Source organism: Vicia villosa, linkage group LG1, assembly GCF_029867415.1.
Source record: "Vicia villosa cultivar HV-30 ecotype Madison, WI linkage group LG1, Vvil1.0, whole genome shotgun sequence".
Classification (NCBI taxonomy): Eukaryota; Viridiplantae; Streptophyta; class Magnoliopsida; order Fabales; family Fabaceae; genus Vicia; species Vicia villosa.
Genome location: NC_081180.1, coordinates 143,076,090 through 143,097,726, shown reverse-complemented (window position 1 = coordinate 143,097,726; position 21,637 = coordinate 143,076,090). Strand labels below are relative to the sequence as shown.

Below are 21,637 nucleotides of genomic sequence, written 5' to 3'. Positions count from 1 at the left end.
GAAGATTGTGTGAGGAATCAATCAGACGTTGATCCTGCTTGGATCCGTGGCAGAGTACTTCCATCCAAAGATGATATTCTGAAGAAGGATAAAAAGGAACGTCAGGCAAGGCTAAAAAGAAAGGCACAAGAAGATGAGGCTGAGAGAGCCAAGAAGTTGAGGGTCACCTATGATCCTGACAAGGTGGACTCTAAAGAACGAAGAGATAAAAGGATCAGAGATTCCTTTCGCAGAACCAGATCTTCTTCTTCTTCTGTACAAATCTCCAGAAAGGTCTTTACTCCACCTCCTTCTGTCCCTAAACCATCTTTCCAATCACCTCCATCTGAACCAAAAGTAAACTTCACCCTACCAAGTCCTTCTCCATCATCTTTCTCCTCTCCCATACTAAACCCCACACCTTTAAGTATTCTTCCCCCAACTCCTTCTGATAAATCTCTCTCACCAATTCCCTTTACAAACACTCCATCCTCGTCTCAATCCATCATTTCTGATATTCCATCCTCATCAATCATTCTCTCAGATATCCCCTCTTCCTCATCCACCGTTCCTCCAACTCCTATATCTCATCCCTTACCTATCGAAAATTCCGAACCTTACTGTCTTCTCTATCCTGACTACAAATTCACCTTCAATCTGCCTGAACCTGAACCCTATACCTACCTGGAACTTTTCAGACTTGAGGTGATTAGCAGTCTAGACCTTCTGAAGGATGCATTCCTAAATGGTCTGGATGATGTTTCTACAAGAAATCTCTGGAGAAGATTTCGCAAGGATTTTCAAGTAGAAGCAATAGCAGTACAGAAAAGACTAGTGGCTGCTGCCCCTGGTTACCCTGGTTACCTTCTGGAGGGAGATAATGGTATATACTACCATCCTCTCAGAAATTGTGTTGCTGCTGAGGAGAAGCCCTTTGTGGATGAATTGGAAGTATTAAGACTGGCTGCTGAAATGGAAGCAAATCCATGCAGGGATATGGTTATCTTTACTCCTGACTATCCTGTTCTGCTCGGAGATTTCAAGACTCTCTTTGACTATCTGAGGGAAAACCCGTCTGAGAAAGATCCAAACTTGGTCATTCCAGAAGTTGTTGACCCACCAGAAGTTGAAGGTCCCTCTGCTCCCAGGAATTTAGCTGCCATTCTTCAGGCACTAGAGAATGGAGACTCTGAAATTCCTGCTGCAGAGTATGGAGATGCTTCTATGCAAGAAGCAGATGCTGAAGATCATGTTGCCAAAACTGTTCCTGTTGAGGAAATCCCTGCAAATGATCTATCTATGGAAGCTGCAGATCAACATGCCATTCCTGTAGTTGAAAGCCGTGAAGCTTCTTCTGATGAACCTTCTCGTCTTGCAAGGACTCTAGAAGCGATTCAGAGGAGACAGGATGAGCAAAGCTCACTCAATGACAAGTATGATGCTTTCATTGAAAGGCAAGAAGGACACAACAACGATGTTAAAGAGATGCTGGCCAAGATCTTGTCAAGACTAGGGCCATCTTAGATTGAGTCTGTGTTGTTTCTTTCTTTTCTTTGCATCTGTTTTGTTTCTGTGCATCTGATCTTATCATTTTGTACTTCTGTACCCAATGGTTGAACCTTAATGAAATCATCTTCTTCCTCCATGTGTTCTGTTTTATTCATCTGAATCTTTTCTATTTTTTGATGATATGACAAAAAGGGGGAGAAATACTGTGATAAATGATTTGATTTAATCAGTTGCATTCACTAACAAGAACTGCAAGTTCTACATGGTTTAAGTGTTTTGCAGGTACAGAAGTGAAGTGAATCTTCAGAAGCAAACAATAGAAGCAAAACCATAAGAAGCGTTATTCTGTAAAAGGAATAAGCTCTTGGAAACTGAAGCAAGCTGAGTGCTGTCAAGCTTCAGAGATCAGAAGCAAGAAAGAAGAATGAATCAGAAGCACTGATAATAGAATTTGAATATCATTGTCTATCCTGTTCTGACAAAATTCTATTTGCTATGATACATATAATGTTATGGCTCTGATACATTATTTGCTATGATACATTATTTCAGCCTATATGGCTCTGATACATATAATGTGTTCAAACATACATTTTATGTTCTAACTCGTTCATGCTGACTTTTGTCGTTTAGTTTTTGTTCTGTAACATTTCAGGATGTAGAGATGCTCTGATGATGCTCTGGTACATTCGACAATGTTCTGATACAAATCTAGCATGAAGTGATGTTGGTAGACATTCAAAGTTCTGAAGCTATCCGAGGGAAGCAGAAATCAGAAGATGTGAATGTTCTAAAAGATCCAGAAAATTCAAGTTCTGAAGCTGTCCTGAATGGAAGCAGAAGTCAGAAGCTGTGAATGTTCTGAAGATCAAAGAAATTCAAGTTCTGAAGCTGTCCACGATGGAAGCAGGAATCAGAAGCTGTGAGTGTTCTAAGGATCTAAAGAAATTCAAGTTCTGAAGCTGTCCAATGGAAGCAGAAGTCAGAAGCTATGAATTCTCTGAAGGCAGAAGCTTATATGATCGTCTCTACCGAAATAATCAGGGAAGTCTTTTATCAAAGTTCTTCGAGTATTTATTTCAGGGGGAGATTATTTATCTCAGGGGGAGATTGTTAATCTCAGGGGGAGACATATTCATATGCTTATGCTATAGCTGTGTAATTTGTCTTTTGCCGTCTACTCTTTCTGATCGCAAATTCATATCATTTATATATGTTTTTGTCATCATCAAAAAGGGGGAGATTGTTAGAACAAGATTTGTTCTTATCAATTATCTTAGTTTTGATGATAACAATAATATGAATTTTGCTTAAGATAATATGGTACTCTAATCCAATGCAATTTCCCTTTCAGGAAATATATATAAAGAGTACGCATAATTCAGCGCTCAGAAGTTGTATCTCAAATGGTTCAGCATGCAACATCAGAACATGGGTCTATGAAAGCATCAGAAGAACATGAGATCAGAAGCACTGAAGATCAGAAGATGGTATCACGCTCAGAAGCACTTCAAGGTCAGAAGATCAGAAGATGCTATGCACCAAGCTGTTTTGACTCTGATGATATTCAAACGTCGTATTCACAAACATCAGATCAGAAGGAAGTACAGGTGGCAGACTACGCTGACTGACAAAAGGAACGTTAAAAGCTACTAAAGGCTACGTCAGTAGACACAGCGTGAACAAGGCTCGAGGTAGTTGACAAAAGCGTATAACATTAAGTGCAATGCTGTACGGAACACGCAAAGCATTAAATGCATTCAACGGTCATCTTCTCAACGCCTATAAATATGAAGTTCTGATGAGAAGCAAGGTTAACGATTCTGCACCAAAACAACTTATATCAAACTTGCTGAAACGCTGTTCAAACCTAAACTCAGAATCTTCATCAACTCACTACATTGCTGTTGTAATATTTTAGTGAGATTAAGCTTAAACGTTAAGAGAAATATCACAGTTGTGATTATCGCTTTTAAGAAGCATTTGTAAACTCTTGAATAGATTACATTAAGTTGTAAGGAACTAGAGTGATCGTGTGATCAGTATACTCTAGGAAGTCTTAGCAGTTGGCTGAGCAGTTTGTAACTAGAGTGATCGTGTTGATCAGAATACTCTAGGGAAGTCTTAGGAGTGAACTAAGCCTAGAGTGATCGTGTTGATCAGTAGACTCTAGAAAAGTCTTAGAGGGTATCTAAGCAGTTGTTCCTGGAGTGATCAGTGTGTGATCAGAAGACTCTGGAAGACTTAGTTGCGGACTAAGTGGAAAACCATTGTAATCCGTGCGATTAGTGGATTAAATCCTCAGGTTGAGGTAAATCATCTCTGCGGGGGTGGACTGGAGTAGCTTCGTTAACAGCGAACCAGGATAAAAATAATTGTGCAATTTATTTTTATCGTCCAAGATTTAAAGTCACACTTATTCAATCCCCCCCTTTCTAAGTGTTTTTCTATCCTTCAGTTATGATTTGGATGCTTCCCTAGATTAGGAACAACCCTTGACTATCTTCTTTTCTTTGAATCTAAACCGCATTACAACCCTAGAAAGACCTTCTGATTCTCAGATTCCACACGACTTGATGCTAACAATTTGGTGAACGTATGATATGGATCTTTGTTAATTTAATTGTTTGGATGAGTGTTTAACCCCTCTTTTATTCATCATACTTTTTGATGAGAGTGATTAGTGCTGATTCAATTACAATTGTGTAGTGTTTTGAACTTCTGGAGGTAATTTGCTTTCAAAGTTTGTTTCATGTGTATACTCTGAGTTTGCAGGTAGAAGAGGAGTATTTGACTTAGTTACTGTATTGAACCACTTGAGAAAAACTTTTTGAAAAACCTGTTGCATGATTGTTGGTAAACTTTGCTGGAGGTAAGTAATTTTGTTTATGGACAAACAAAACTCTAAGTTGGGGAGAGTTTGTTAGGAGTAAATTAATGGTAAATTCATGTGTTAATTGAAGTGATTTAGTCTCCAAACCAATGAAAAATGTGATGAATCCATAGGTTTTTATGAAGAATTGAACTGAATAAGTTTAGTTCATGCATAAAGCAAATCGAATCACTTGTGGGTGTTATTGTTGCAGGTTTTGAGCTGAATTGGAACTTAAGAAGAACATGAGGAGGATAGAGAGCTTGAAGTCTCAAAGGCAAAGGAAAAGTTGGTTTCTGCAAAGGTCGCGCCGCGAGAGTTCTTCCTTGCGCCGCGCCAAAGTTTCTGTTTGTGAGCGCGTCGCGCCAGTCCGATGCCGCGCCGCGGCCTCGGCGTTAAAAGCCCAAAACTTCTATTTAAAAGCCCTAGCTTCCAAGAGAAAGGGGGAGATCTTTTGTGAGCGAAATTAGGAGAGCATTCTGAGTTTGCAGTCAAGAACAACAATTGAAGGCCAATTCTTTACCAATCGAAGACATTCCATTGATGAAGATGAATCCCTCCATTAATTCTTGTGTGTTCTTCATGTCTATGGAGAGCTAAATTCCTCTTGTTGAGTTTAAGGTAGTAGTTAACCTATGAATATACAATACCATTGATTCTTTCCTATGAACAATTGTTTGAATTTTATTATCAATAAGAAACCTTGCTTTTAATTTACATCATTGTTGAATCCTTGATCGAAAGAGAGGATTTTTACTTTTGCCCTAGGTTACTATATTGATTCAATTGCAATTTGCAGAGATGGAATTGTGATTGGGTTTTCATAATTATCGTTCCTAATTACTATTATCGTTATTGATATTTGGAGAGATCGAATCTCATACCGGTAAAAGTTATCTAATTTGGTTTGCAGACATGGAATCATATTTGAGGATAAGTGAAGATAATAGTTCAAATGATTGTTCAATTGTGAATTAATCCATAAGTTGTATAGGAATAGGTTGATGAACCCTAAAAGCTCAACATATTTCCTTAATCGTTAACAAATTCTCATTATTTGCATTCTTATTATTGACAATATTAGAATCATAACACAAATCCAATTACTTTTTCTAACTCAAAATAATTAACTATAGAACGGCAGTGATATTAACCAATCCCTGTGGATACGATATATTACTGAAAATATTTACCCACGAATACTTTCAACAGACACTCCCTACCCTCTCTAGCCGACGCAGTCTGGGTCTCCCTACCCTGTCTGATGCGTGCTGGTTGGTTGTCTGACATGTTCCTGTAAACAATTGAAATCGATTAATATGCGAGACAAAATAAAAAACTAAAAAATTTGAACTTCTGATACAATTCGGAAGTTCATTTCCAAAAACTGGGATGGAGGTGTTTTCGGAAATGAACTTCCGAAACATCCCTGCGATGGAGTTTTCTGCAACTTCCATGGCAGACCCAAAAATCAAACATAAAACCAATTCAAAAAGCTTCTAAACAACCTAAATACTACTAACAACCAGTCCATATATCATTTATGCAATTGAAACCCTAAATAACATGCATTTGAATAATGAATCTAGCAAATTTAAAACTTACAAATTGAGTGATTTGTGGGCTTTTGAATGTTGTATAGCAATGTGATTGGAGCCTTGATGCAGCCTTGGAAGTGTGTTTGCACAAATTTTCGCCTTTGCTTGTTTTTTATTTGAGTTAGGGTAAATGAATGGGGGAGGGGGAGTGTTTTGATAAATCTGCATAACGCGCAGTATTTCGGAAATGAACTTCCGAAATACTGTTTTCGGAAATGAACTTCCGAAATAAGACAATTTTTTCAAGAAAAAAGGCGTTTTCGGAGATACATCTCCGAAAACACCTTTTTCTTGCATTTTCGGAAATGCATTTCCGAAGTCAGGGGTAGTATGGGGTTTTCACCAGAGGTGGACTAGAAGGTAGGGAGGTTGGCAAAGAAATTTTCTATATGTTTCTCAAAAGAGATGTGTGGAGACTTATAAAAGCCGAATCGCATGCAAATGAGAAAGTGTCATCCTTTAGAAAAGAGATCGTTCGTTATCGTTATTTTCGAAATAGTATAAATAGGGGTCTTAGTATCAATTTACTTACATTAAAGTCCTTTTTATTCCGTTTAAATTTCCAGTCGAAGTTACATTCTTTACCTTTTATTTTCACAAACAGTCTTTAATTTATCTTTAAGTTTGCCATTACCATCAAATAACTTAGTATTGAGAAAATCTAAAACAAAAACTCTACACATATGTCCTATGATCAATCTAGTCGATTCTGTAAGCAACTAAAGTATCAATTTTGAAAGACTAGCAGTTGTTTACCAAAATCCAAGGTAAACAAAGATAACTATATGGATTTAAACCCTAGGGTTGATTCCTTGGAGGATAAGCTTGAACCAATCAAAGAGCTAAAGACAATATATATAGATCCCAAGAATCATCAAACCACCCAGACAAGAACCTCATTAATTGAGGAGGAGGAGAATGACATTGTTCACCTACTTTAGTAAATGTGGATAAACTCGCTTAGGCACCATCCGATATTCTTGGAATAAATCCAAATAAAGTGTGTCATCATCACACAATCAAGCCCAGTTGCAAACGTGTTACCTAGAGAAAACACAAGGAGAGAGAAGATAAGAGAGAAACCATTTCTAAGGACGTAAAAAAGTTAAAAGATGTCATATTTTTAGTGAAAGTCTTGATTTAGGAAAAATATATAAAGGATAGTTGGACGACATATTTCTAAAATTTATATCAAAATTATAATTACTACCATCAAATTCAAAAACAAGAGGTCAAATGAGCATTGAAAAAGATGAGTAACAGTAAGGTGGTTGAGCCAGACAACATACATATTGAAGTGTTAAAATTCTTTGAGATGGATGTATTGTGTGGGTGTTTACCGTGATTTCTGGTAAACAACCGCTAGTCTTCCAAATTATTAGATGAATTTTGGTAACTTGCAGGATCGACTAGATTGATCCTAGGACATGTGTCTGAAAGTTTCTATTTTAATGACCGAATTCATATTTTAAAAGGATATTTCGAATGTGTAATTAATGTAAAGGCAATACAGTATGTAAAGATGAAATTCGAAGAAAAAAGACTTAAAAGGCTTCGATGATAAATGTAAAAGACATGACTCGAAAAAGAAATGTATGTAAATGACTTAAATTTATAAAACTGAGAATAATATAAAGGTACAAATGGTGTTACACGTACATTCTCAATGAAACTCTTTCTCATTAACTTGGTACTTGAGCAATTTTTGAGTGATTTGTACAAAATGAACACCCCTGAATCCTACCACTAAGATCCCTATTTATACTAATTCGACCCTAACGGTCATACTTTAAAGGAATGTCATGTTTCCCTTTTGCATATACCTTGATTCCCTAATGCTATCACGTGTCTTTCTGACTGAATAAATCATTTTGAAATTCGAAACATTCTTGCTCGAAGTTCTGATATGCGAAACAATGTGACTTTGTCAATCGTATCTTCAAAATATCTCGAAATAATCTAAGTCTTTTATTCCTTCGACTTCGAAGATATTACAATTCATGCCTTACTTCGACTTATAGAAAATCTTCAACATAAAGAATCTTAAAAATAGTCTTACAAAGTTATTCTCCCTTCGAAGCATAAAGTTCTTAGAACATCTTGTGTCTACTTGTCGAAATCTCCAGCTAACAGTGGATCACCAATTTTTTTAATGAAGTTATGAGATCATAGCAAATGTCAATTGAATGGAGAAGAATAGCTTTAGCTCTAATTTATAAGAACAATGGGGATTACGATATCTCTCCAAAGAAATGGAGCGACAATTTCTGTGAGACGGGGGGTTACCACTTCAGCCATGCACTCTAAACCTTCTTAGAGGTGAGGCTGAGTCTTTATATTTTTCTATGCGATAAAAATGTTGCTTTTATAATACGATGGGTCACCACCTTCACTGGGAATAAGATTTTGGCTCATAAGGATTGTATCTTTAGTTTCAGACATTAGGATGCAATACGCCTTGTGTAACACCCCATTTCACCATCGTAAATTAAATAATAAATTAGAGTAAATAGAATTCAATCAACCAACGTTAAATAGGATGCTACATCATTAACGTACACAAAGTTGCTCAGGTATTTAAACAAAGGATACATAACACGTTGTTTGGATGAAATAATATCACAATCACCATATTGTTCCATTTCACTTTATTAACACAGCGGAATAAATTAATTCATAGTAATCATCATATTCAAACATCGCAACAAAATCAAAGAGAGTTTAGAATCCTCTCAAAAACTTCCAAAATCAAATCATAATATAAAATTGCAAAAACAAGCGTTCAGCCCCAGTGTTACGTATCAGAGCAGAACCCGACTTGATCTACGCAATACTAGGTGTCGCTCCATACCTCAGCTACTCTAATCCTTGTCACATGCGTGTTACCCATGTTGAGGTAACATTCAAACAGAAGGGGTGAGATATCACAACAATATAATAAATCATATAATAGTAACTATGCGACAGATATATCATATAGGTTAATATATTTCTTGCTTCAACAATTTATATCATCTTTGTCAACCCACACATACAACATCATACGCAAGCACACTCAAGCCATCATGCAACATACACTTTCATGTTATGGGACTGACTCGACTTCATACATGTGGTACCACCAGGGCATGAGCCCTCTCCAAAATGCCAGATGATAGGCAATAACAATGTATAAGCCTTCAACAACAGGGCATAAACCCTCAACATTTCGCCAATCCATACCAACAACAAGGCATAAGCCTTCAACCATCAATGCATGCGACATCGATAATGCAACAACGAATTTTTACAATTCCAGAGCGTAAGCCCTCAACATTATTTTCTACCCTTTCAGGCCAACAATAATAACAACATCATTGCAATATATTCTACAATATATAGGATCATCATCCCTGCACATCATCGTTAATCATCACTAAAATCATCACACTTCACACGGCACTGACACACGAAGCATAATTCACTAACAGAAAAATATTAATTTTAAACCTCAAAATCATAATCATGTTAAATAGAATATTCTTAGCTTCCCAATGGTCTAAACGGCGCGTCAAACAGACACCCGGTTCGAAAGTTACAAGTTTTCAAAGTTTTAACAAAATTACAAACACTGACGTAATACACCAATTCCACAATCACTCACTACACACTAATTAAATTTATTTCCAGAACCTGAGACCATTTTTATTGGAAAGAATATTGTGTTAGCTTTCTAACTCTTCGAACGGGAACCCAAACAGAGTTACGGTTTGTAAGTTATGAATTTTCGAAGTAAAAGATTTTCTGCCAGACTGTAGTAATCGATTACCCATAAGTGGTAATCAATTAACACCTTCGAAATTTTAAAAAAAAACTGATTTTTTAAGCCAGTAATCGATTACCAATATGTTGTAATCAATTACCACAGAAGCACATCAAAAAGATACATTTCAGTAATCGATTACCAATATCTGGTAATCGATTGCCAGTGCAGAGAACTAAAAACAACTGCGTTTCAGCACCCTAAATTTTCTCCAAACCCCAATTTCAACCCCAAAAATAGGTTTCTCATTACCAATCATCAACACCCATCATACCCGACAATTCTAACACAAACATCACTATAATTTCATCATTCACAATCACATTCAACAATCAATTTCACAATAATTTATCCCAAAACCTAACATTTCAATATCATCATCTACCCACTATTATACCACTTATTAGAAAGTTGGAACCCCACCCTTACCTTAGCATTTTTTTTCTTCAAAAACCTCTCTATCGAAAGATGTTCCTCCTTGCCCTAGCTCTGCTTCCTTCTACTTTCACATTCTCTTCAACTTCTCTAATTCTCTTTATTTTTCTAATTCCCTCTGTTTGTTAATTCTTCACTAATTCCTTCACACTAATGGGCTTAACACACCCCCCACTAATACTCATACAAACACATCCTTATGGCCCAATTAATTAAATATTCTACATTCTATTATTATTAATATTATTCAACTATATTATATAATTGCATAAATATTAATAAATCCTAATTTCACCAATTAATTCATAATAAAGAAAATAAATAATCAAATAGAATATAACGGGTGTTACACCTTGGACGCGGTCAGAGAAACACCTGATTCGAGGAAGAAGTTTTTTATTCGTTTTGCTTTGTGGTGTCATGTTTGACTCTAGAGACCTGACTAGTGTCACTTGAGTAAGGTATTGTCCGACCTACACTTGAATTAGATTGTCATTCTGCTTTTGGATGATTTTTGTTTGTCTCTGAATGACTTGAAAATGTTGTTGGTCCTGTGGTTAGCTTGGCCTGGGACCTCATGGCTCCCATAATCTCAAAAGGGTGCCTCTTGATCGGGTTGGGAACCCCTCTTAACTGTGGTTGGAAAGGATCTTTAGGGAAGGAGGATGACATATCCTATTGTCGGTGACGCTTCTTAAGATCTTGTTTGCAAAAGAATGTATGTGCAAACACTACAACAATCCAGTTAATAAAGACAGTGAATGAGAGATTTTAGAGTTTAGAATCGTGTACTCGAGTCTAAACCGTTTTAGACTTTGTAGCAAGGAATTAAGTTTTAGAGATCCTAGAAGCTTTTATAAGACAATTGTTTTCTAAGAACAAATGTCACAAGATTTTTCTATCTCTTTCATTCGGCGACCTTTAGAAGCTTATTAGTTTTAAGACTAACTTAATGACGCATGTTAAGAACTAAATTAAGAAACTTTATCTTAAAAATTGTGATTTGAATTTATTACAAATACATAAATAGTTTTATTTTTTATTTTATTCAAGACAAATTTTCTATTTATAAATTTTTTAACATGTGTCCTAATAGCATTACCCTGATTTTAATCAGGCGTGCCTCTAGAGTCCACCTATATACTTTAGATTTAAGTGACTGTGTTTGGATTGGCGGTGAATAGAATTGATTCTAACAGGATTGAGTTTGGTTGAATTGATTTTATCAGAATTGAGTTTAGCATAATTGATTTATGTTTGGATACATTTATGTAAAAGTGAGTTAAATAATAAATTACAATGTAAAAATCATTCAGAATCAATTCTGGAGGCAGAAGCTACAAATTCTAGTTTTAAATAGAATCAATTCTAGAGACAGAATCAATTATACTTTTATCTAACCAAATATCTCAAAATCAAATCAAACATGCAAATAATATGGAACTTGTCTAATGTTGTAAAGGCTCCACTAAAATTTATTATAGAAAATGACTATGAAGTAGGGCACACCGTAGAGGCATAATAGTTTTAACTATTTAGAAGCTGGGCACGTGCATTGACTCCAGTTATTGACTTGTCCGATTTTTCATGCTATTTTTTTATGTATTAGACCACTTGTAATGGGGATGTTGAATATATTTTTCAATAATTGATTGCTTGTAATGGATGGTTGAATGAGGTGTTAAAAGTGACATAGATTAATTTGTGTTAAAGGGAGCCACTTATAATACTTTGCAAAATCTTATTGGTCGTTGCATGTGATTATTTATATTTTTATCTCACCTTAATCATTTTATAGAAAATCAATTTTTTATTTATTTTTATTTTACTTAAAATTTATCATTGTTTTTGTCTATAAATAGAGTCTCGGTTCGTTTGATTTGGACAAAGGAAAAAATTCATTTTTCTCTCTAATTTTTCTATTTAGCCTCCAATAAATTATTAATTGTGAGTTGAATCTATTGTATCTCTATATCTCGTCTTTATTTTTTGCAAATAAAAAATTAATTAAAAATATAAAATTAGAAAATTAAAATTAAAATAAATTATTAAATTAGAAAAATAAAATAAAAATAAATTATTAAATTAGAAAAAAATCAAAATAAAATATTTAAATCTTAATTATTTTAATTTAATTTCAATCGACAATTGTTATTAATATATAATCACAAAAATATAAAATAAAATAAAAATATGAAATAAAAGTGGTCGGGTAAGATGTTGAATGAAGTGTAAAAAGAAGGATGTTAAATAACCATTGTAGATAGTCTTATATAGTCTAATAAGACTTCTCCCGATCGCAGTTACGGAGGATCGAACAGTGGTTCTCCCTACCAAGTCCAGCGCCAATCACCACTGGACCAATTAACGATTGGTCACAGCAAACAAATTTAGGCTATGTAATCTTCTATGTTTTGAAAAGTTCAAATCTAATTTCTTTTTATAAAGTCCTCTCTCTACCTTGCATTGAATCAAAATAAATTAAACCGATAGTAATAAAAGGTCCTCTGTAATTCAAGTATTTAAATATTTTACAACAGAACAAAACAAATTTGTAAGTTCCCACAAAAAATAAAAAAGTGGCGGTAGTAATAAAAGGTCCTCTGAAGTTCAGTATATGGTTTGCATGCGACAGCATCGTATCGCGTTTGTTTCATTTCCAACAAAAACATGGACGTTCGTGACATGGCATACCGTTACTTAACCCAACTAAACCATGCTTCCGCCACTCAAACCGTCGCACGTGCTGTCCATGCACACATCCTCACCTCCGGTTTCAAACCAAACACTTTCATCCTCAACCGTCTCATCAACTTTTACTGCAAATCCTCCAACATTACTTACGCTCGCAAACTGTTCGATAAAATTCCCAAACCAGATATAGTCGCCAGAACCACTCTTCTCTCCGCATACTCCTCCTCCGGTGATATCAAACTCGCTCGACAACTCTTCAACGCCATCCCACTCGTTATTCGTGATACAGTCAGTTACAATGCCATGATCACTGCCTACTCTCACGGTAACGATGGTAACACTGCACTCAATCTATTTGTTCAAATGAGAAGACAAGGCTTTTTGCCTGATCCTTTTACGTTCTCAAGTGTGCTTTCAGCTCTCTCCATTATAGCAGACGAGGAGTGGCATTGTCAAATGCTGCATTGTGAGGTTATCAAATGGGGAACAATGTCGATACCTTCTGTTTTGAATGCGCTTTTGAGTTGCTATGTTTGTTGTGCTTCTTCGCCTTTGGTGAAATCATCTCAGTTGATGGATTCTGCTAGGAAGGTTTTTGACGAGGCTCCTAAGAATCAGGTGTATGAACCCTCGTGGACTACCATGATTGCTGGTTATGTGAGGAATGATGATCTCGCTGCAGCGCGGGAGCTTCTTGATGGAATGACTTACCCTATTGATGTTGCTTGGAATGCTATGATTTCTGGTTATGTTCGACGTGGTTTATATGAAGAGGCATTTGACATGTTCAGGAGAATGCATTCGATGGGAATGCAGGAGGATGAGTATACTTACACCAGTTTGATTAGTGCATGTGCTTCTGGTAATGTGAGGAGGGGGATGTTCAATTATGGAAGACAGGTGCATGGTTATATTCTCCGGACAGTGGTGGAGCCATCACAGCACTTTGTTTTGTCTGTTAGTAATGCTTTGATTACTTTCTACACTAAGTATGGTAGAATGGTGGAGGCGAGGCGAGTCTTTGATAGAATGCCTGTGAGAGATATTGTTTCCTGGAATGCTGTTTTGTCGGGGTATGTCAATGCAAGACGCATTGAGGAAGCTCATTCTATTTTCAGGGAGATGCCAGAGAGGAACGTGCTGACTTGGACAGTAATGATATCTGGTTTGGCGCAAAATGGTTTTGGAGAAGAAGGCTTGAAGCTGTTCAACCAGATGAAGTCAGAGGGGCTAGAACCCTGTGATTATGCTTATGCGGGGGCGATTACATCTTGTGCTGTTCTTGGGTCGTTGGACAATGGACAACAAATTCATTCTCAGGTTATTCGATTGGGCCATGATTCAGGCCTCTCTGCAGGCAATGCGTTGATTACCATGTACGCGAGATGTGGTGTTGTTGAATCTGCTGAATCCGTGTTTCTCACAATGCCTTATGTGGATTCAGTATCTTGGAATGCTATGATTGCAGCTCTTGCACAACACGGACATGGTGTCCAAGCCATTGAGCTTTTTGAACAGATGTTGAAGGAAGATATTTTGCCTGATAGGATAACTTTCCTCACAATTCTTACTGCTTGCAACCATGCAGGCTTGGTCAAAGAGGCACACCATTATTTTGATACGATGTGCTCTCGTTACAATATAACCCCCGGAGAGGATCATTATGCCCGTTTAATTGATTTGTTGTGTCGTGCGGGTATGTTCTCAGAAGCAAAGAGTGTAATCAAATCAATGCCTTTTGAACCCGGTGCGCCAATTTGGGAAGCTTTTCTTGCTGGTTGTCGGATTCATGGGAACATTGAATTGGGCATTCAAGCTGCTGACCGACTCCTTGAGCTTATTCCACAGCAAGACGGAACCTACATAATTCTTTCCAATATGTATGCTGCTTTAGGTCAGTGGGACGAAGTGGCTAGGGTGAGGTTGCTGATGAGGGAACGAGGAGTGAAGAAGGAACCTGGTTGTAGTTGGGTTGAGGTCGAAAACATGGTCCATGTCTTTTTGGCTGATGATGCTAGACACCCTGAGGTACAAGCGGTGTACACATATCTGGAGCAACTGGTACATGAAATGAGGAAATTGGGGTATGTTCCTGATACAAAGTTTGTATTACATGATATGGAATCTGAGCATAAGGAACAAGCCTTGTCTACCCACAGTGAAAAACTGGCTGTTGTATACGGAATTATGAAGCTTCCTTTGGGAGCTACGATTCGTGTTTTCAAAAATTTGAGAATATGTGGAGACTGCCACAATGCATTCAAATTTATTTCCAAAGTAGTTGGACGAGAGATAGTTGTGAGAGATAGGAAGAGGTTTCATCATTTTAGAAATGGAGAATGTTCTTGCGGCAACTACTGGTAGGAAGAGGTTCTGTTATTTGATTGTCATCAAAGGTTAACGAATGTCAAAATTGATCAAGTGGATTTTGAATATATATGAATGGAGCCTGGAGCTTTCACAATATGAAATTCAAAATCAAGACTGATATTGGCCCCAAAATGTTTTCCAAAAGGTTGGTCGATGGTCTTATGAATACTTGTTTTACCTCCCTTCTCTTTCTCTCTGTGATTCTAATTTATTTGCTTTTGCTAAACTGAATGACTCATCTTTTCAGTAACTACTGTTTACAGGACATGCCAAAGCCACATTGGAATGGATGTCCATGATCCTCAGTTTGTTTTGGCGGTCTACTGGTTGGAAATTTGTCTTCTCCTATTGCACCTCCTTGCACACAAATGCTAGAGTTGGTTATTGCTATTTCATGTCATAAGGAATGGAGGTGGTAAGAAAAATCAGTTTATTGTTCATGTTGTGCCTCTATAGCAAATGCCATGTCATACGTGCTATCATTTTTACTTCTGTTTCCCTTTATTTATAGAAACAATCAATGTTAATATTGTTATTAATTGTTAACATTATACTGGGAGTGGAGATCGAGCTCTCAACCTCCTTATCACTCAAATTCTTAACTCCCCCATCACAACCACCAAACCAACCTCATATTCCCTCAGTTTCCCTTTATTTTTTGTTTCAGCTTTTTGGTTCATGTGTTTGTATTTTTATGTATCAGGTACAGTGATTAAACACAGCAGTACCTTCTGGTTGGTAGCTGTAGTGTTGCATGCCATCTCGGTGGCCATGAATTTGGCAGGGTGGAAGGAGCTATGAGGCGGTGCTAATGCCGTAGCTTCTTTGATTTGAAAAAGGGACAGATTACAGAATTTTGTACCCTGTGATCGATTCTCTGTTCAGTGCTCATCAATGTTAAGGTAAGAGTAAAACCAAAGAACTGCCTAAAGTACAACACTGTATCAGTAAATGTCTGAGAAGCTTTAGTTATGCTCTCTATAAACATGACTCGGACCATGTTTGAATTGACTTATTTGTATTTATTTGCTGACATAAGTGTTTGTGACACTTTGAGAGAGTTACAAAATCAGCTTAAGATACCTTCATAAGTTGTTTTCAACTTATTTTCAAAAAAACGCTTCTGACTAACTTATAATATCAACTTATAACTTCTATTAAGATAGTTTGACTTTATTTTATCTTTTGTTATAAAAATAATTCTTGCTTAAAAATGATGTGATAAACACTTGTATATACTAAGTTCTTAACTAACTTGTTTATTCAAACGAAACCTTTTTGTAAAAGGAAAAGTGAGATCAGTAATTCCACATTCTATCCTGAAGTTTATGTGAATTAAACTTTATTCACAAAAATTTAAAGGTGGATTTGTTGCTGCCTGGTGATTTTACAAAGAAGCTTACTTTAGAGGAGCTTTTTCAATCCAACATATGGACATTGGACTCTAGTATGAAGTGGAGATTCTAACTGAACTAACCGAGGATGCACAACAAACAAGGAAAGAAGCATTCTTATGGAGTACTTTTAGTTTTATTGTTATTGTCTTTTCAAAGTTGAAGGCCAGTCAACCAAAAATAGCAGTGAGAATCATCCTGATTGCACACATATACTTCTTTTCAGGAGTGCTAGACAATGGTGCTAAAGTAATGGCCTTTACCGCATCTCCTTCTGGGTTCTGCTGTTTTTTGGGCTGCCTCAAGGATCTGATAAAATTAATAAATTTTCATATTTATGCTATCATACATAAAGTGAAAATCATAGATATATCTATCTCTATAACGCTTGAAATTGAGGAAAGGACTTTATAGTGTCTCCTCGGCAGTATTAAAGCAACGTAGAAATATGTATTCTGTAATAAACAATTCTGTGCTTCCTTTGTCACATGTTCAATGAATTCCTCTTCAACAACTTCTTTTTCCTTAGTCCGTAGTCAAATTGAAAGAAAAATAAATAATCCACATAATCTTTAATTGAGGTATCAGCAATTGGCTTAAAGCATAATCTTTTTAAATTGACAGCAATGAAATAAATTTACTGAGGAATTTGATATAGTGCTATTTTTGTGTCAATATATATTTAGGCCACAGAAGCATCGTACTCACTTGATAATGATAGTATCAAATAAAGCATCTTTTTGCTCAAACCAAGACTCATTGAAAATGCCTCTTCGCTTTTTTGAATCACTGAGCACTTCGGACTGGAAAAGGTCAGATGCTGACACTAATTTTCTGTTAAAAATTGGACCACTCCAATGAACTTTCAGTTCTTGAGAGTAGATAGATCAAAATTTTGATATTTAAAATTACAAAAGTTGTTTAGTTCTTAAAGCTTGAAGCTAATTTATGTGGTGCATAAGCCTGCTTAAGCGTAATCGTCATAGTAGGAAAAGTTGGTTAGCATTAAAATATCTGTTAATCAATCAAAATCAATAAAGAATTGGAAAGTATATAATGGCATTTTTTCACCCTCCTCGATTTGGTGAGAGACTGAAAAACAGAAAACAGGCCAAAACATTTTCCAAGAGAACGTGAGAGGAAAGCAAAGCCTTAAAAGAAGTCACATGCTAGTAATGCGAAACGATTCCTTTTTGAGGTTAATATCATAAAGTAGACCCCAAAAATATTGTGCCTACTTTTCCTTCTCCCCTCAATATTTAGAGTCTTGACTTGTGAAGTTATGTATCTGTCATTGTCCACACTAAACACAAAAAGCAAAATACTCCCTCCGTCTCATAATAAGTGTCACATTTGAACTTTTCACGGTTCTTAAGAAAATGATTAGATGTGTTGATTTTAGTGATAAATTTAATACCATTTACTAAAGTACCCTTATTTATTATAGGTAGCGGAGTAGTTGGAAAACGTAAAAGTTAATATATAGGGGTATAGTAGTGGAAAAAATTAATAAATGTTGCATTGATATTCTAAAGGGACATTTATTTTGAGACACAGGAAAAGTGCAAATGAGACACTTATTATGAGACGGAGGGAGTAATTGAGAACATCTCTCAATTTTCCTTAAGTTTGACAAAAAAATTATAATGTACAACTATGAAGCACAGACACACCAATAAAAATTTGAACAAACGAACCAATCAAATGTAATTACAAGAGTCAGTGTCGAGCCGGACATTAATGTGTGTAAGACACCGGACACACTTTGTCATTGTAATTTCGTCAAAGTCATCGTAGTTTCAAACAAGCGCTGAGTTGGAGGGGGGTAAAAGGAAAAGGGAAAGAGTGAAAGAAGCGCTACATGCAACTTTTTAAAAAGTTAAAGTTATCAAATAAAATGAAGAGTCAATAGTATAAGGAGACGAAGAAAAAGAGAATCATTCACATGGCTAAAGGGTAAGACACAAAATTTTCATCCAAAACATTCATTCTTCTGGGTATATCCTTTTTCCCTTGTAATAATACCAAAAAAAATCTCACTTTCATGAGCTAATTACACCCTTTTTTTCACAACAAAATCTTCTTACCTAACTACAAGAATTAGTCTTGTCCCCACATTCAACAGTCCTAGATGCTTTCTCTATCTCTCAAGTCTATTTACCACAAATCTCTTTCATCCAAAAGATATATATCATCAATCACCTCAACAACAATTCTGCCTCCAAAGTAAACCATCTTCTTCTACTGTCAATAATCTGTACAAACAAAATAACATTGCAAAATGTAGCATAAGCATGACTTTAATTAAAGTACTATAAACTAAGTAAAAAAATTTGATTCCAAAGTATATATAAACCATGTACAAAACAACACCTACCATCACGTTTCTTGACCAAATTCCTAGCAAATAGCAAGCATATAACCAAAAACGCCACCCCAGCTATACCTCCTAATATTATAGCCACTGTCTTCCCTGTATTTTGTCCTGTCATTGCATCATTTAGCCACAAATCACTCAATAATTCATGTTTCATTCATAGTAAGTACTAGTATTTAACAAAATAGCACCAATGCTTTAAAGTCTGAACAACTATGGAATTCTATATAGCATGTAAATTCGAGATTGAAGGCGTATCCGGTGTCCAGACATCTACTGGACACCGACGCATGTGATTCGAATCAATAATTCAACTTTTCCAAAATGATAAGGTGTCACATTTTACTGTCTATGGCATGTCACATGTCTGGTCCATTCTCAAAGATGTCAAATGGAAAACACAGAAACAGATTCAACATAACAACAAAGAAAAATGAAAACTTTTTACTGACCCAGAATTCAAATCAATCTTATCTACTAATTCTGAGTGATTGGATATAAGTTCTTACCAGTAAAAGATGAAGAACCAGAAGGGGATGAACCACCATATGAAGAGTGCCTTGGAACCCCATTAGGATAATAGCTAAAACTAATGAAACACTTATGCAAATAAACTTGTCCAGAAATAGAACTTCCACATTCAACTTGAGCTCTCTGAACAGCAGATTTAACACACTCACCACAATCAGAATCACCAACATCACCTTCACACTGTCCCATAACATACATAGATTGATAGCTAGTAGCATAAAAACCATGACCACTAATAACCCCATTTTCCATCACAGAAAGAGCAGTGTCCCTCCTCTCTTCAAACCCTCTTCCAGCAGCATTCGTTGTTCCGCATGTTTTGTAAAGAATATCCATCCCTGAGATTTGAGGAAAACCAGAAACCTCGTACAGCATGTAACAGCCTAGAAGCTGGACTCTAGCAGCTATGGTTTTGCCACAGAGTTTGTCCGAGAGAACCGGGAGTTTGCTAACACAGTTGTAGCAATCGGAGTTTGTGAGATCTCCTCTGCATTGGAAGATACCTGTGATGCTGTTTTGGCCATTACCGGTTGTGGTTTTGTAGAACTTTGTTTTTGTGGACTGTGAAACGAGGGAGCCAAAGAGTGCTGAGAGGGATTGTGAGTATGCACCATTTGGATCTGTGAAAGTGCTGTTTGAGCAACCCTTGTAGACTAAGGTTGTGTAATCTGAAGAGGATGATGATTCAGAGAAATGGGGTGTGAGGAGGAGGAAGGAGAAGAAGAAGAAGAGAAGAAGGAAAAGGGACAATTTGGGAAAACCCATTTTTTTGGTTTTTTGAGAATGGAGAGAGATAACTAAATCATGGTTTTGAAGGTTGGAAGTTTTTTGTGAGATTGAGAGAGGGGGGACAGGTTAAGGAAAAGAATCAATGGTTTTGTTTGGGTTCATGGTTGGATTTTTGTTTGTGAGTAGAGTGCCTTGGGATTCATTTACTATGGATGAAATGCAAAGAGAGGTTAATGTGAATGCTATGATGCCTCTATACTACTATAGTACTAGTTTAGGCTTGCAAGATTATTAATTAATGCTAGTACTCTCTTTCTCATTTATTGTAAAACTCACTTCCACTTCAAGTGATACTTCTGATATTCTTTTCTTTTCCTTTTTTAAATTTATATTTTTTTATGCAATAAATGTTAATTCTTTTATGAAAAATAATTTATGTATATATATATATATATATATATATATATATATATATATATATATATATATATATATATATATATATATATATATATATATTAAAGTCTTTGAAATAAATTAAAATTAGAAAAGTGATGTAGTAGATCTGATAAATTGATGTTGTAATAAGAAGTGAAATTAAATAAAATAAGGGTTCAATTTTTTAAAAATTGTATTTATTTATTTTTTTACAGAAATACAAAGTTTTACTCCAACTCATCCTCATTAGCTTCATGTATCTTTTTTAGAAAGAGTGTTCTAACAAGTCTCCTAATCTAGGCCTCAAATTTGATTTTTATCAAACTTTTGGAATTCTTGTAGTGACAATGTGTTCATTACATATAAATTATGGTTAGATAATAGTGCGACCTCGTCAAAAACACATATAAAGTATTGTTAAAATGATTCATTCTTGGGGACAGAACAACTCTCTGATCCACTGTCAATCATGAGTCTTTATACAAGATATTCAAGTTCATAAGAACATCTCTTGTTTTCTACTTAAGTATTTCTCAAATTCTCTTTTTCTCAATATATGAATCATATAATTCCAAGGTATTATAAAGTATTTCCCAACCCTTAGATAAACTTGAAAGATTAACAAAATCTTATATCAACGAATCCTAAGAAGTTATCTCTTTGTCTCTCAAGTCTCTCTTGAAATCAACCATGAGCGCAAAATGGACAAGATCACCATTATCATTTACTTCATTATCCAAAAACAACTCACAATCTTGTAGTCTTGTGGGTATGCCTCTTTGCTTCATTGATCTTCTCAAAATTTCTTCAGCTTGAACTTCACCGACTGCATTTTCTGCATTTTCAAACACCACAGAAATAGTTCTAACACCATTTAAATTAAATTTTGCATGTTGCCAGTCCTTTAAT

The 21,637-nt window shown here is 35.8% G+C and overlaps 2 protein-coding genes across 2 annotated transcripts; one reads left to right on the top strand and one right to left on the bottom strand.

Annotated features, from left to right (window-relative positions):
• The first annotated feature begins 12,771 nt into the window (after positions 1-12,771).
• LOC131644365 (pentatricopeptide repeat-containing protein At1g25360-like) lies at positions 12,772-17,167 on the top strand. Its single transcript, XM_058914848.1, has 4 exons — positions 12,772-15,404; positions 15,523-15,674; positions 15,963-16,161; positions 16,622-17,167. Exon 1 carries the CDS (start codon positions 12,866-12,868, stop codon positions 15,251-15,253), a length of 2,388 nt encoding a protein of 795 aa, XP_058770831.1. The 5' UTR covers positions 12,772-12,865; the 3' UTR covers positions 15,254-15,404; positions 15,523-15,674; positions 15,963-16,161; positions 16,622-17,167.
• A 1,400-nt stretch (positions 17,168-18,567) lies between these two features.
• Positions 18,568-20,576, bottom strand: LOC131644366 (plasmodesmata-located protein 2-like). The gene is made up of 3 exons (XM_058914849.1): positions 19,540-20,576; positions 19,031-19,138; positions 18,568-18,908 (listed from the first exon to the last, which is right to left on the bottom strand). Exons 1-3 carry the CDS (start codon positions 20,324-20,326, stop codon positions 18,901-18,903), a joined length of 903 nt encoding a protein of 300 aa, XP_058770832.1. The 5' UTR covers positions 20,327-20,576; the 3' UTR covers positions 18,568-18,900.
• Positions 20,577-21,637: the final 1,061 nt, after the last annotated feature.